Here is a 12,709-nt window from a genome sequence, read left to right as displayed (position 1 = left end):
GGACACTGTTATTCCTGGATACAAACTCTACAGAAAGGACAAAGGGGTGGGGTGTGTGAATTTGGGGTCTAACAAGCTAGAAAACCTAGGAGGATCAGAATCTTCTACACAATCATTATGGGTAACAATATGAGGACTGAAAGGAAATGCATTTCTAGGGATTTGCTATCGCCCTCCAGATCAAAATGTTGAGAGTGACCTGGAGTTGGAGAAGCAACTCATTGAGGCGTCAAAGAGAGTAGGGATGTGCAAAAAATTTCGGGCACAGAACGATCTGTGCCCGAAATGAACAATTTTGGGTGATTCGGGGCCGAACCGAATCACCCCCGATGTCCCACGATATTTTTCGGGCACGAGCCGAATCATCCGAATTTCGGACCTGAAAAATTCGGGTGATTTGGTTCATGGTTGATTTTTTGTGAATTTTTAAAGTTTTAGTGACTTTGGGGCAGTTCGGGGGCATAGCATGGGATCTGGGCAAAAGGAGTGGGGTGGGGTGGTAGTGCCTAATGGGTGCAGGCTACCACCCCAATTTCAGGGGGATTGGGCAGAGGGCTGATTTTTTGAGAATTTTTGAAGTTTGGGTGTCTTAGGGGCAGATTGGGGGCAGAAAGTGGATCTGCCCCAAAGGAGTGGGGTGGGCTGGTAGATAGTGCCTAATGGCTGGAGGCTACCACCCATCCCCAATTTAAGAGTGATTGGGCAGAGGGGGGAATTTTGGTGAATTTATTTTTATGAGGTTTGTCTTCATAAGGTGAAGTGTGCTAAATCGATTACTTCCTCAAATTATTCATAGTAAAGGAAAGTGTGAAAAAGTGAAAGTGGGGTCATGAGAGTTGTTTAATTGAAAAAAAATCTCATTTGCTATGATAGAATTTCTCATTCTATCATAGCAAATGAGATTTTTTTTCAATTAAACAACTCTCATGACCCCACTTTCACTTTTTCACACTTTCCTTTACTATGAATAATATGAGGAAGTAATCGATTTAGCACACTTCACCTTATGAAGACAAACCTCATAAAAATAAATTCACCAAAATTCCCCCCTCTGCCCAATCACTCTTAAATTGGGGATGGGTGGTAGCCTCCAGCCATTAGGCACTATCTACCAGCCCAGCCCACTCCTTTGGGGCAGATCCACTTTCTGCCCCCAATCTGCCCCTAAGACACCCAAACTTCAAAAATTCTCAAAAAATCAGCCCTCTGCCCAATCCCCCTGAAATTGGGGTGGTAGCCTGCACCCATTAGGCACTACCACCCCACCCCACTATTCTGCCCCAGGCCCCACTTTCTGCCCCAATCTGCCCCAAAGACATGAAAATTTCAGAAATTTACCAAAAATCAGCCCTTTGCCCAATCCCCCTGAAATTGGGGTGGTAGCCTGCACCCATTAGGCACTACCACCCCACCCCACTCCTTTTGCCCAAATCCCATGCTATGCCCCCGAACTTCCCCAAAGTCACTAAAACTTTAAAAATTCACCAAAAATCAGGACTTTGCCCAATCCCCCTGAAATTGGGGTGGTAGACTCTACCCATTGGGCACTACCACCCCACCCCAAAATTTTGCCCCTGGGCCCCTTTTTACCCCCCGAATCGATTCAGATTCGGATTAAATCCGAATCCGAACCGAATCAAGGGTGATTCAGGTGACCCAGATTCGGACACAAAACAGAACGGGGGTGATTCGGCTCGGGTCCGAGCCGAATCACCCAAAAACCCGAATTGCACACCCCTAAAAGAGAGGTAGAGCAGTAATAATGGGTGACTTCAATTACCCTCACATAGACTGGGCAAAGTCACATGTGGGTGTTGACAGAGAAGCCAAATTTCTAAACATCCTAAATGACTGTGTCTTAGAACAGTTGGTTGCAGAACCAACCTGAGAGAAGGCGGCCTTGGACTTAATCCTGAGTGGTGCCTAGGACGTGGTGCGAGATGTCAGAACCATAGGGTAGCAGTGCTCATAATGTGATCTAATTCAACTTATATGCAAGTGGAGCATTGCCAAGGAAGTCCAACACAGATGCGTTGGACTTCCAAAGAGGAAGTAAAAAGGAAGCTGAAAGAGAAAGTCAGGAGGGTCAAATCATTCCAGGAAGCATGGGATTTATTTAAAACTATAATAGTAGAAGCTCAGTTGGAATGTATACCAAGAAGGAGGAAAGGTACCACCAAGTTCAAGAGGACACCAGCATGGCTTACAAGCAGAGTCAGGGAAACTGTAAAAGGGAAGAAGAATTCTCTCAGAAATTTGAAATCCTGCCCAAATGGAGAGGACAGAAACATAAAGAGAGGGGAAGGAACATAAACTCTGGCAAAATAAATGCAAGGAGACAATAAGGGATGCAAAAGGAGAGTTTGAGGAGCATATTGCTAGAAGTGTCAAGGGAAATAATGGAAACGTATTTAAATATATCAGAAGTGGAAAACTGCCCGGGAGGCAGTTAGATCTCTAGATCATGCAGGCATGAAAGGGATTATTAAGGAGGATAAGGATTTTGCAGAGAAGCTAAATGAGTTCTTTTAATCTGTCTTCACGGTGGAGAATATACCTGCTCCAGAACTGAACTTCTCAGACTTGGAGGTTGAAGAACTGGGCCAATTTGAGGTGACAAGAGAGGATGTTCTAAGCTGTCTTGAAAAACTAAAAATTAACAAATTGCCAGGGCCAGATGGCATCTACCTGAGAGTTCTGAAGGAATTCAAATGTGAAATTGCTGATCTCCTAGCAAAAATATGTGTCATCCCTACAATCAGGCTCTGTGCCAGAGGACCAGAAAGTAGCTAATATAACTCCGATTTCCAAAGGGGATCCAGGGGGAATCTGAGAAGCTACAGGCCAGGTAGCTTAATTTCAGTGCCAGCTAAATTGGTGGAAAGCATACTTAAGGACAAAATTGTTAAAATATAGAACAGGCCCTGCCAAAGGAAAACCAGCATGGCTTCTGCAAGGGCAAGTCTTGCCTCACTAACCTTTTGGAGTTCTTTGAGAGTGTCAACAGGCATGTTGATCAAGGTGATATAGTATACTTGGACTTCCAAAAAGCTTTTGATGAAGTTCCTCACCGAAGGCTAAGCAGGGTCTGCCCTGGTTGCATATGAATGGGAGACTAGAAGTGTGAGCACGGTAAGAGATTACCCTGAGGGGATGGAGCCACTCTGGGAAGAGCAGAAGGTCCCAAGTTCCCTCCCTGGGAGCATCTCCAAGATAGGAAGGCTGAGAGAGACTCCTGCTTGCAACCTTGGAGAAGCCACTGCAGTCTGTGTAGACAACACTGAGTTAGATGGACCAGTGGTCTGACGTGGTATATGGGAGCTTCCTATGTTCCTATATAAGTAGCCAAATTTGCAGATGACACTAAACTATTTAGGGTAGTGAAATCCCATGTGCGGCAGCTCTCACAAGAGTTCACGAGTGAGCTGCCGGGAGGGGGAGAGGAAAGCGGTGACGTCAGAGAACGTAAGGCCAATGGGCAGGCCAATGCAGGGGTGGGGGAGGAAAAGCAGCACCCAGCTGGGGCCAAAAGAAAGCAGTGCATGGGGCAGAGAAAGAAAGCGGCCGGTGTGAGGGAGAAAGAAAGCGGCGGATGGGAAGGAAGAAAGCAGAGGCTGGCGGGGGAGAAAGAAAGTGGCTGGGGGGGGCAGTGCCCTGGAGAGCAAGAGGGAGGGGGGCCGAGAACGAGGGGAAACTAGAGGTACAGATGCTCTGCTCCCGAGCCAGCTAATTGTTTGTGTTCAGGCAAGTACAGTTTACCCGAACACCATGTACCTGGAGACTTTGTTTAGAAAATTTGTTCATGGTAAAGCTTGTTTGTGTGGATGAACACCATGTCCCCCAGCCCCACCACCACACCACCACCACCACCACTCAGTGGAAGGTTTCCAATGTGGGTGGGACTGGATGTGTGATGGAGTTGGAAAGGGGAGGAGAGGATGGCTGTGGAAGAGGAATGGTGTCTTAAAATAACATGGTGACACAGAATAATACAATTTTAGATTGGAAGGGATCTTGACGTCTTCTAGTCTAACCTCCCCCCCCCCCCAAAAAAAAACATGAGTCTGGAAGATTTGCATTGATCAAAGTTGGGGCAAGGATGCCTTTAGGAGCAGCTGCAGGCTTGCACTTATTAAGGTCATTCACATGACCTTTATGTGGGGCCGGGAGGGCGAGGGGGAGAAGGCAGTATTGAACCTACCTTCCCTCCAGACAATCTTCCTCCTTCTGTGGGATGCATGGATTGTGGCCATGCTGCTCCTGGCAGTGCAGCATTCTGGAGGCCGGGTGAATGCAGCCTGGCAGCCTTCCAGGTATCTGTCATTGCACTGTGCGAGCAGAGCGGGACTCCCCCACAAGCTGGGTGCTCTATGGGACCAGCTTTGTGTCTGCTTGAGCTGCCTACAGCCTGAGTAGACCCACAACTGGGAAGCTGCGCTCATGCTCTTTTGCCTGGGAAAAAGCCCAGGGGGGAACCCCGGGGCTACCCGATAGGATCGGCCTAGATCCCGGCGCTTCACTTGAGAAGTCCTACCTGGGTAGGCCCACGCAAGCCTGAGTAAGGCTGCTTGCATATGGCTTTGGGTTCCGCAAGCAGGTCAGAAGGAGCACCCGCATGGGAAGAGAAGCGTCCGTGGTTTCTTACACTAGGAACACACACACCTCCCACTGCCGCCTCAACTTGATAGGAGGTTGATCATATACTTTCTTTCTCTCTCCTCTTCACTAGCTCCCGTTCTGATATGCCCTGCATTTTGTTCCTTGAGTCTGTTATCCTGCTGGTCAGATTCTTTCATTGCTTCTCTTGTTCCGTCTCTTTACATTCCGCTTCCTTCCTTCCTTCAGATGGCTTCTTCTGTTCCTCGCTTCTATCCTTTTGCACTTGTCCTTCCTTCCCTGTGGGGTTTCATGTCTCTACCCTCCAACTGCATCTGAAGACCCACCTCTTTTCTCAGACTTCCTTGGGATGGCCACCCCCTCATCCCAGATCTCACCTTTCCAAAGGTCTGCTTCTTTTTGATTGGGAGCCTGTGGGCAGGGCCTGCCTTCAACAAAATAAATAGACGTGACGTATATATTTTAACCAAAGTCCTGCATACACAAAACATAGATTATTCGTATTAGGAGGAGAGATTAGATTCAGTTTCTGTCCAGCAGGAGCTGCCTGGCTGGGGCAAGAGGCAAGGTGGCGGGACTGATAGACAGGGCTGTAGCTTAGTGGCTGAGCATTTGCTTTGCACGCAGCAGGTCCCTGGCAGCATCTCCAGATACGGCTGAGAGAGAATCCTGCCAGAAACCCTGCTGCCAGTCAGTGTAGCAGATACTGAGCTGGATGGACCAGTGCTCTGACTCAATATAGGGCAGTTTCTTATGTGAACTGTGCCGTCAAGTCAATTTCGACTCCTGGCGCCCACAGAGCCCTGTCGTTTTCTATGGTAGAATGCAGGAGGGGTTGACCATTGCCTCCTCCCGCACAGTATGAGATGATGCCTTTCAGCATCTTCCTCTATCGCTGCTGCCCGATATAGTACCAGCGGGGATTTGGACCAGCAACCTTCTTCTTATTAGTCAAGCATTTCCCTGCTGCGCCACTTAAGGTGGCATGTACCAAGTCCTAAATGCTGCTGTCTGGCTGTCTGTCTGTCCCATAGCTGTTGCCTTCACAAGCAAAGTTCAGAAGCCACATTTTACATCACAAAGGTATACGTATTATTAACCTGAATACCTGGCAGTGGGATTGATTAGGAAAATTCTCCCTAGGAATCCAAAATTGAATTTGGATCCTGAAATCCAGGCTGCTGGATCCCTGGAGAGGGTGTTTGCTTAACTCCCCTCTTTTCCTTTCTTCTCATAAAGCCTTGTGTTTCTCTTCTCGACTTTTCCTCAAAAATGTTCTTCAGAAGGGCTCTGGTTTCCATCCTTCCAGAAGGCTAGAGAAATCCTCAGTTCAGCCTCCTTCTATTAAACGTTTACTCTGTTGAGATTAGGCCTCCAGACTGAGCAAGGCTGAAGGAAGCTACAGCCCACCTCAAGCCCTATAAAGAAACCACACCCATCCACAGATTGGCCACTGCTGCTGCCAGTCAGGCCAGGACCTCTTCTGCCCACCCTCCTTGTTCGGAAATGAACCACATGTTTGGATTTTGCATGCACTCCTCACCTATGTCAACCCTCTTCTTCAGTTCCATGCGTGAAGAATTCTGTGCACAGTGACTTCTAGTCCCTATCCTTTTCTAGGTATATTTTTCAGTTGATTATTGTCAAATGAAATGCTATCAAAAATTTAGCCCTTGTGACTGCAGAAGTGTGAAGAATAAATACATTAATAATTGGCTTAACATTCAGCTGTAGGACTTTAAGTATTTTTAAAATTAGAATTTGAAACAATTTTAAAATGCAGGTGGGGGATGCTTTAAAATGTCCAAAATTTAACGTGTACACAAAATGTCCCTGCTCTAGCAATTCTGTACGACGTTTTATCTATGAGAACCGTTTTGGTTTGTGTGTTTATGCATTTTGGAGGGGTTTCGCTTTTGTTTTAGCTTTTGTTCTACTTTAGTTTTGTTTCCTTGATTACTTGAGCAAAGCTCTCAGGCCAGTGAAGCACCATGTTCCCATTCTGTTTAGGGATGTTACTGAATTCTACTCTTGTCCAAATCCAGGGTGGCCTGCATGGTTGCAGCCCCCACCCCCTTACTAGTGGATTGGATTTTATAAGAACCAAAGGTGTCTTTGAATTCTATGCATTTCATGTGCTTGATGGTATATAAAAGTGGTAGATAAATATTTGTTGTTGAGTAAAACTCACATTGGTAATGCAGGTTTTGGGATGTGTTATTGCACCACCTGTTAGGGTAGGAAGTAGTGGAAATAGTTGACTAGAAGTGTGTATTGAGTGATGGGGAATTATTGGGGAAAGGATTTCAGGGAAATAAATTGGTTTTCAGGATGGGGGTGAGATTTTCAGGAGCTGGGAATTAAACTCACTGAAGCTCCTCCTGGCTCCTATCAGTTGGCAGCTGCTATTTGCTTTTGCCTAGAATGTCCCCATCCCACCTCTGGAATGATGCTATATCATTATGTAGCATTTTCTGAGGGCATTTTGCAGGGCTGAGCATGTTGACTGCTGGCCAGTAGGAGCTAGAAGGAGTTCCAGTGGGTTCCCCTCTCTTCAGCCAATGCAAACATGCTCTAGCATTTTATACCCAAATTGGGCCACATTTTTGATATGTTGCCTGCCCACCGGGGGGTGGGAAAGAGCAGGCTGCTTCTTTCTCAAGACCCTACTGAGCCACCCTACCTGACTAGTAGACCGCCTGCTCCCAGGTGGGTCACAGGCTGTATAGACCTGCTCTCCCATTAGGAAGTGAAAGATGAACACCACCTACACTTTCGGTTGTGACCCACCTAGCCAAATGCAGCCCTGTGTTGGTCTGCCAGGTGCTTGGCAGTCTCTCCCTCTGCCGTCCCATACTGGGTCCCAGATAGGCAGCTAAAAAGGAGGCTCTTTGAGGCCCTTGTGAGTCTCTGTATGTGACTGGCAGGCTGCAGTCCAGCTACAGGCAGCTCTTTGCATTTATGATTCAGTGACTGGCTTGGTACCAAAGGAGGCAAATGTTGGAAAATATTTCAACTGATTTCATGGCTGTGCATTCCTTGTTCCGAACTGAAGAGCCGCCCTGAGCTAATAATTCCCTACACATGCTCTTTCTTCTTTCTTTCTTTTTCCATCCACAGCAAGGATGTGCGATATGTACCTCCGTGGCCCCAGTGGCGTTATCACCTCTCCCAACTATCCAGTCCAGTATGATAACAATGCCTACTGTGTGTGGGTGATAACAGCCATCAATCCAGCAAAGGTAGGTCTTGTCAATCCATTACTATAGGATTGGCGGTATGCCCCCTTTTGAGGATCTGGGCAGTGAGCATCCTTTGCAGTTTGACCCACAAATAGGGGAAGTCTGAGTAGAACTGAGGGGCAGGAGATCACCTTCTGAATTGCATGGATCAAACTTAACTACGAGGTGAAAGCTGGGTCAAGCCACGCCAAGCAGTCAAGCAGGGCATTTTTAATGGGATTCAGAGGCCTATATGGGAGAAGCAGGCCAGGAATTGGTAAGAAGGAGCGAGAGGTGGAATTTAACGAGGGTCTGCCTTTCATGACTTGCAGCATAGAAAGGAAGCCAAGCTGTATAGAACAGCCAACAAAGATTGTATGCTGCTGCTCAGATAATCTGCTAGTGTTTACCATGGAGTAATTTGGATATCTTGCCGGCCAGCTGGGGAGAAGATGACAAACAGCCCATTGGAGTCAGCTGTGTTAGTGAGACTCTGCTTACTTAATGATTGAAATATGCCAGAGGCCTTTGCTTACCATCACTGGAACTGCTACCATATTTCTCCCAGAGTGAAATTTCCAGCTGGAGTTGAAGTCTTAATCATTTGTAAAATGCAAGCATTTCAGGGGGTGGTGGTGGTGGTGGTGGTTGATAAACTAACAACATTCCTGAGAAAGGTTTTATCCATCACAGAAAATCATATTTCCCTCCTGCCACTGCAGTCCCCTTTCTCTCTTCGTATCCATTTCAGACTTCTAGTCTTTATGTTTAAAGTCGACTCTGTGTTCTCTTTTATTTTATTTATTGATTTAGGGAATGTTGTAGCCACCCTTCAGGAAATTTTTCCAGGATGACGTACAATAAAAATACAACATTTACAATATAGATTATGCAGTGAAACAATTAAATAAAGCAAAACATAAGACCATATATTAATCAAGTTTTTAAAAACCCACCCAGCAGCAGCTAACTAAAAGCCAGGGCAAACAAAAACGCCTTCGCCTGGTGCCTGGCAGGCTTCCTTGGGGAGGGAATTCCAAGGCTGAGGGACCATAGCCAAAAAGGCCCTCTCATCACCCACCACCCTCTGAGCTTCAGCGGGAGGAGGGACTTGGAGCAGGGCCTCTGTGGCAGGTCTAAGAGTCTGGACAGGCTTGTGCAACAGGAGTTGGTCCTTCAAGTCCCAGGGTCCAAAACCATTTAGGGATTTATAGACAAGCACTTTGAATCGTGCCCAGAAATGGATTGGAAGCCAGCAGGGTTGATTTGATTTAAATCAAATTGACTTAATACATGATTTAAATTGCTTCATGGGAAGAACTCTATTTTGATGATTTAAATCACTAGTCAGGATGATTCTATTTAATCCTCGTTTTCTAGTAAAAGTGCATTCTTGTTTTCTAATATAACCTTAATGCATATTCAGAGATAGATGTAGGTTTCGTTTTTAGAAGGTAGGTACACACTTCTCATAATGCTGTTTCATCTGGCCAACCAGGCCTTGCATTTCTTTGTTGCACTGTGTGCCTTTCACTCGCAGGCCTGTCTTACCCGCAGGTACAGGAACATGATTAAAATACACTGTGCACGGCCTCCTTCCATGATCGGTGTTTCCCTTCTACAATGGAGGATACATGCAGAAAAGGTTTCTGCATTTTGAAAATGTCGAGGTTATTTTGCAAGATAGGCTTGCTTTGGTAATGCGGGATTGTTGGAAGTACATTCTGTGATTCTGAAGAAGCCACAAAAGCCATCTTTCTTTCCATAGCAAGGCAGGCAGCTGGAGACAATAGTGCACAGGGGAGCTGTTGAACATGCAATGGTGCAGGCAAGAACTGAGGACTTCATTGGCTAGCAGGATCTCCACCCCTTCCTGGAACCCTAGAGCAGCCCTCCTCCCTAGGAGACACTCCTGCTGGCCCCCCCGCCTCTCCCGAGGGGACCCATGGGGGGAAAGAGCCTTGACAGCCAAGCGTGTGCTCTGTCTTCAGAACTGGAGCTCAGTCTTTGGCCAAGCATCACCTCTGCTCCTGGGGTCCCGGGGGCAACTGAGGTGCAGCTCTGAGGGATGGGACCAGCACTGGTTCAAGAGCTCCAGGATGGCCTGCAAGGGTGGCTGACTCTGGCTGCACTGGCACTGCTGGTTCTGGCGGGCTGTAATCAGGAGTAGGGATCTGGGCCAGGATCGCCTTCCCCTCTTCACGGGACCTGCCCTTCTCCAGGTCTGTGTCCAGGTAAAAATTGCCACCACTTCCTCTTTATGGTGCACACCCGGAGCAGAGTGGTTGGTGAAACCTGGAGGATGAAAGTAGGGCAATGTACTACTGGCCCAGCAATCCAAAGAGACAGGATTGCTGGGTCCGTTCAGTCCTTTCTAGTCCCCTGTGAGAAAAACCACATGATGATCCCCCACTCATATCACATAGCACTTGCTGGGTGGTGCTATTTCATGCAGGAGGTGGGGCACAGAGTGTGTGGAAGTTCCCTTGTGGAGAAAACTCCCTTCTCATTCCAACTGACAGGTGAGACTTCACCTTTCCTTGGTCACCCCTTTACTGAGTCTCCAGACTGGGAGGTGATGTTGCAACATCCCCATAGCACTTCTCCCTGCCCTGATCTCCCACAAGTTCATGGGGTCTCCCACATGGCAGAGACCGATACGAGGCTGGTGTGAGATGCATCATTTGGACAGATGTGATCCCAGAAAACACAGCCCTCTTTGCCAGGGACACCTTTGCTGTCCTGACACCTGGTAGCAGCATGGGAAAATGCTCTCTGGATGTGTCCCAAGACACTTAGCCCTTGTTGTCCCTGTTTCTGTGAATTAGATGATTGGCCCCAAACCGCAGTGATGGATTCCAAGCGAGTGCAGCTGCGCCTACTTGTTAGTGCTCCGCTTGTTGTTATTAATGCGAGAAGTTGTTCCGCAACTGGAGTCTGATGTCTTTGCCAATGTTTAAATGGCTGAAGATGTTCCCCGGAGTCCCCCGGGCTTCTCTGTTCAGACAGATGAGGAGGGGGGAAAGAGAGAGAAAGAGAAGAAGGTGGAAAACAAATCAATTCCTTTTAGCATTTGACTGCCGTCAGACAAATCTGCCGAGATTGCTGAAACCTACAACTGAAAGACATTACTGTGTGACAGGAGAACAAAGCGAGGGGTGGGGGGCGAAGTGGTTAGGAAGAAGTCACCCAGTTGTGGGCAGCTGGGAATCCTCTGATGGATGAGGTTATTACCAGTCATGCAAATGCTAGAGGTATAATCATGCAAGATATTTGCCCGCTTACACACACACACACACACACACACACACACACACTCTGTGTAGGAACTGGGCTGTACTGGCCATTGCTCACTGCTAGAGCACATGTTTTGCATGCTGAAGATTAATGACTTTTGTCATTAAGGTTTTGTCCCCAGCATCTCTGGTTTAAAGGATCTCCGATATCAGGGCTGCGAGGGACCACTTCTAGGCAGAGCAGGCAATACTGGACAAGTTGGACCGATGGGCTGACTATATGTAAGGTTGCTTCATAAAGATGCAGCTCCTTAGCATTTCCCTACGGAGTTTGCAGGAATGATGAGTATTATGCACCCAGTAGGGGCAGCCAACAAAGACGATGGGGTGTCCAGAAGGCAGCACTGACTGGGTATGGGATCTCTGCAGCACGTGTAATAATGGCCACATTGGATAGACTGAAATATTACTCCTCAGTTATCTAATTGTCTTCGATTTCCAACACTGGCAGAGAGGGAAGGAACAAAGCTTATATCTGAAGCCGCATTTTGTTCTGTGCAGCCCAAAAGCTTTTGTACTCCTTTGTGGAGAGCACTTTGCTCCAGTCCGAGAAAATGGTTTTCTAGTGTGTACTTGCCTAACTGTACTTTTGATCAACCTCACAGTTACTTAAGCCTGTTTGGCTCTGTAAGCCAGAGTGAAGCCATGCAAATAAGCTCACAAAAGTTACTAGCCCACAGTGTTTTCCAGCCCTGCCCACTGGAAATAAATATGTATGTATTTATTTATTACTTATGTGTTTGGATTGTCTTATATACCGCCTCCTCCAAAGTCTCTAGGCGGTGAACAACAATTCCGATACCAATTAATTAAAATAATTATTATTATTATTAAAAGATAAATGCCTGGCAAAACAGGTGAGTCTTAAGAAGGACCTCAAAAGCAGCCCGGGAGGAGGCTGAACGAATCTTCGGGGAGGCGGGGAAGAGTGGTCCAAAGAAGACGGGCTTATGTTAGTCACTTGGGCCCAAAGGTGTGGCAGAGGTGGGGTAGGACTTCTTGTTGGGGTTCTGGATGTCCACCAGACAATGCTCCCAGCCTGTCCACCCCTTATGGTGCTTCCTCTGGGCCTCAGCATGAGAAGGGAAGGAGGATTCAGTCCCGTCCTGGTCCTCTTCCTCCGACAGAGCCATGTCTGTGGCCACCTTGGCTCTTGTTCCTTGATCTTGTGAGTCACTCTCTCGTCTTTCCCTTCTGGGACATCTAGTCCTCAACAGCGAGGAGTGCCTTCCCCATTACCACCTCTACAACAGGGTGGTGCTTCCCTGAGCCTCTCTCTCTCTGCCACTTGGGTCACCGATTAGTGTTTGGAATTGCGTCTTGGCAAGCTTCTCCTCCTGGTGGTCCATGGCACCAGGACTTGGGCATCCCTCCCGGGAGATCTGGGGAGCTTTTGTGACGTTTTCCTGGCTGTTCAGCTGGAGGCAATCCTTCCTAGCCAAGCGCAGGCACAGACAGTTGATCAGCTGTCTACAGTCCTGCCGTAATTAATAGCTGGGCCTGTTTAAAGCCTCATGGCAAATGTCAGTTCATTCCTTACCTTTGGCTGTTCTCTGTGACATCTTAAAAGGGAGC

At 47.4% G+C, this 12,709-nt stretch overlaps 1 protein-coding gene across 7 annotated transcripts in view; it reads left to right on the top strand.

The window, feature by feature from the left end:
* Positions 1–12,709, top strand: part of CSMD2 (CUB and Sushi multiple domains 2) — a 684,208-nt gene that overhangs the window by 391,677 nt on the left and 279,822 nt on the right. For 6 of the 7 annotated variants that reach the window (XM_053267553.1, XM_053267554.1, XM_053267552.1 and 3 more), the window contains one exon: positions 7,738–7,859. The exons of the other annotated variant lie outside the window; for it this stretch is intronic. In XM_053267553.1, the coding sequence (XP_053123528.1) occupies positions 7,738–7,859 (122 nt within the window). The remainder of the gene's footprint in view (positions 1–7,737; positions 7,860–12,709) is intronic. 7 annotated transcript variants of the gene reach the window in all.

The sequence above is a fragment of the Hemicordylus capensis genome, chromosome 7 (genome assembly GCF_027244095.1).
Source record: "Hemicordylus capensis ecotype Gifberg chromosome 7, rHemCap1.1.pri, whole genome shotgun sequence".
NCBI lineage: Eukaryota > Metazoa > Chordata > Lepidosauria > Squamata > Cordylidae > Hemicordylus > Hemicordylus capensis.
This window is presented reverse-complemented; position numbering and strand designations above follow the sequence as displayed.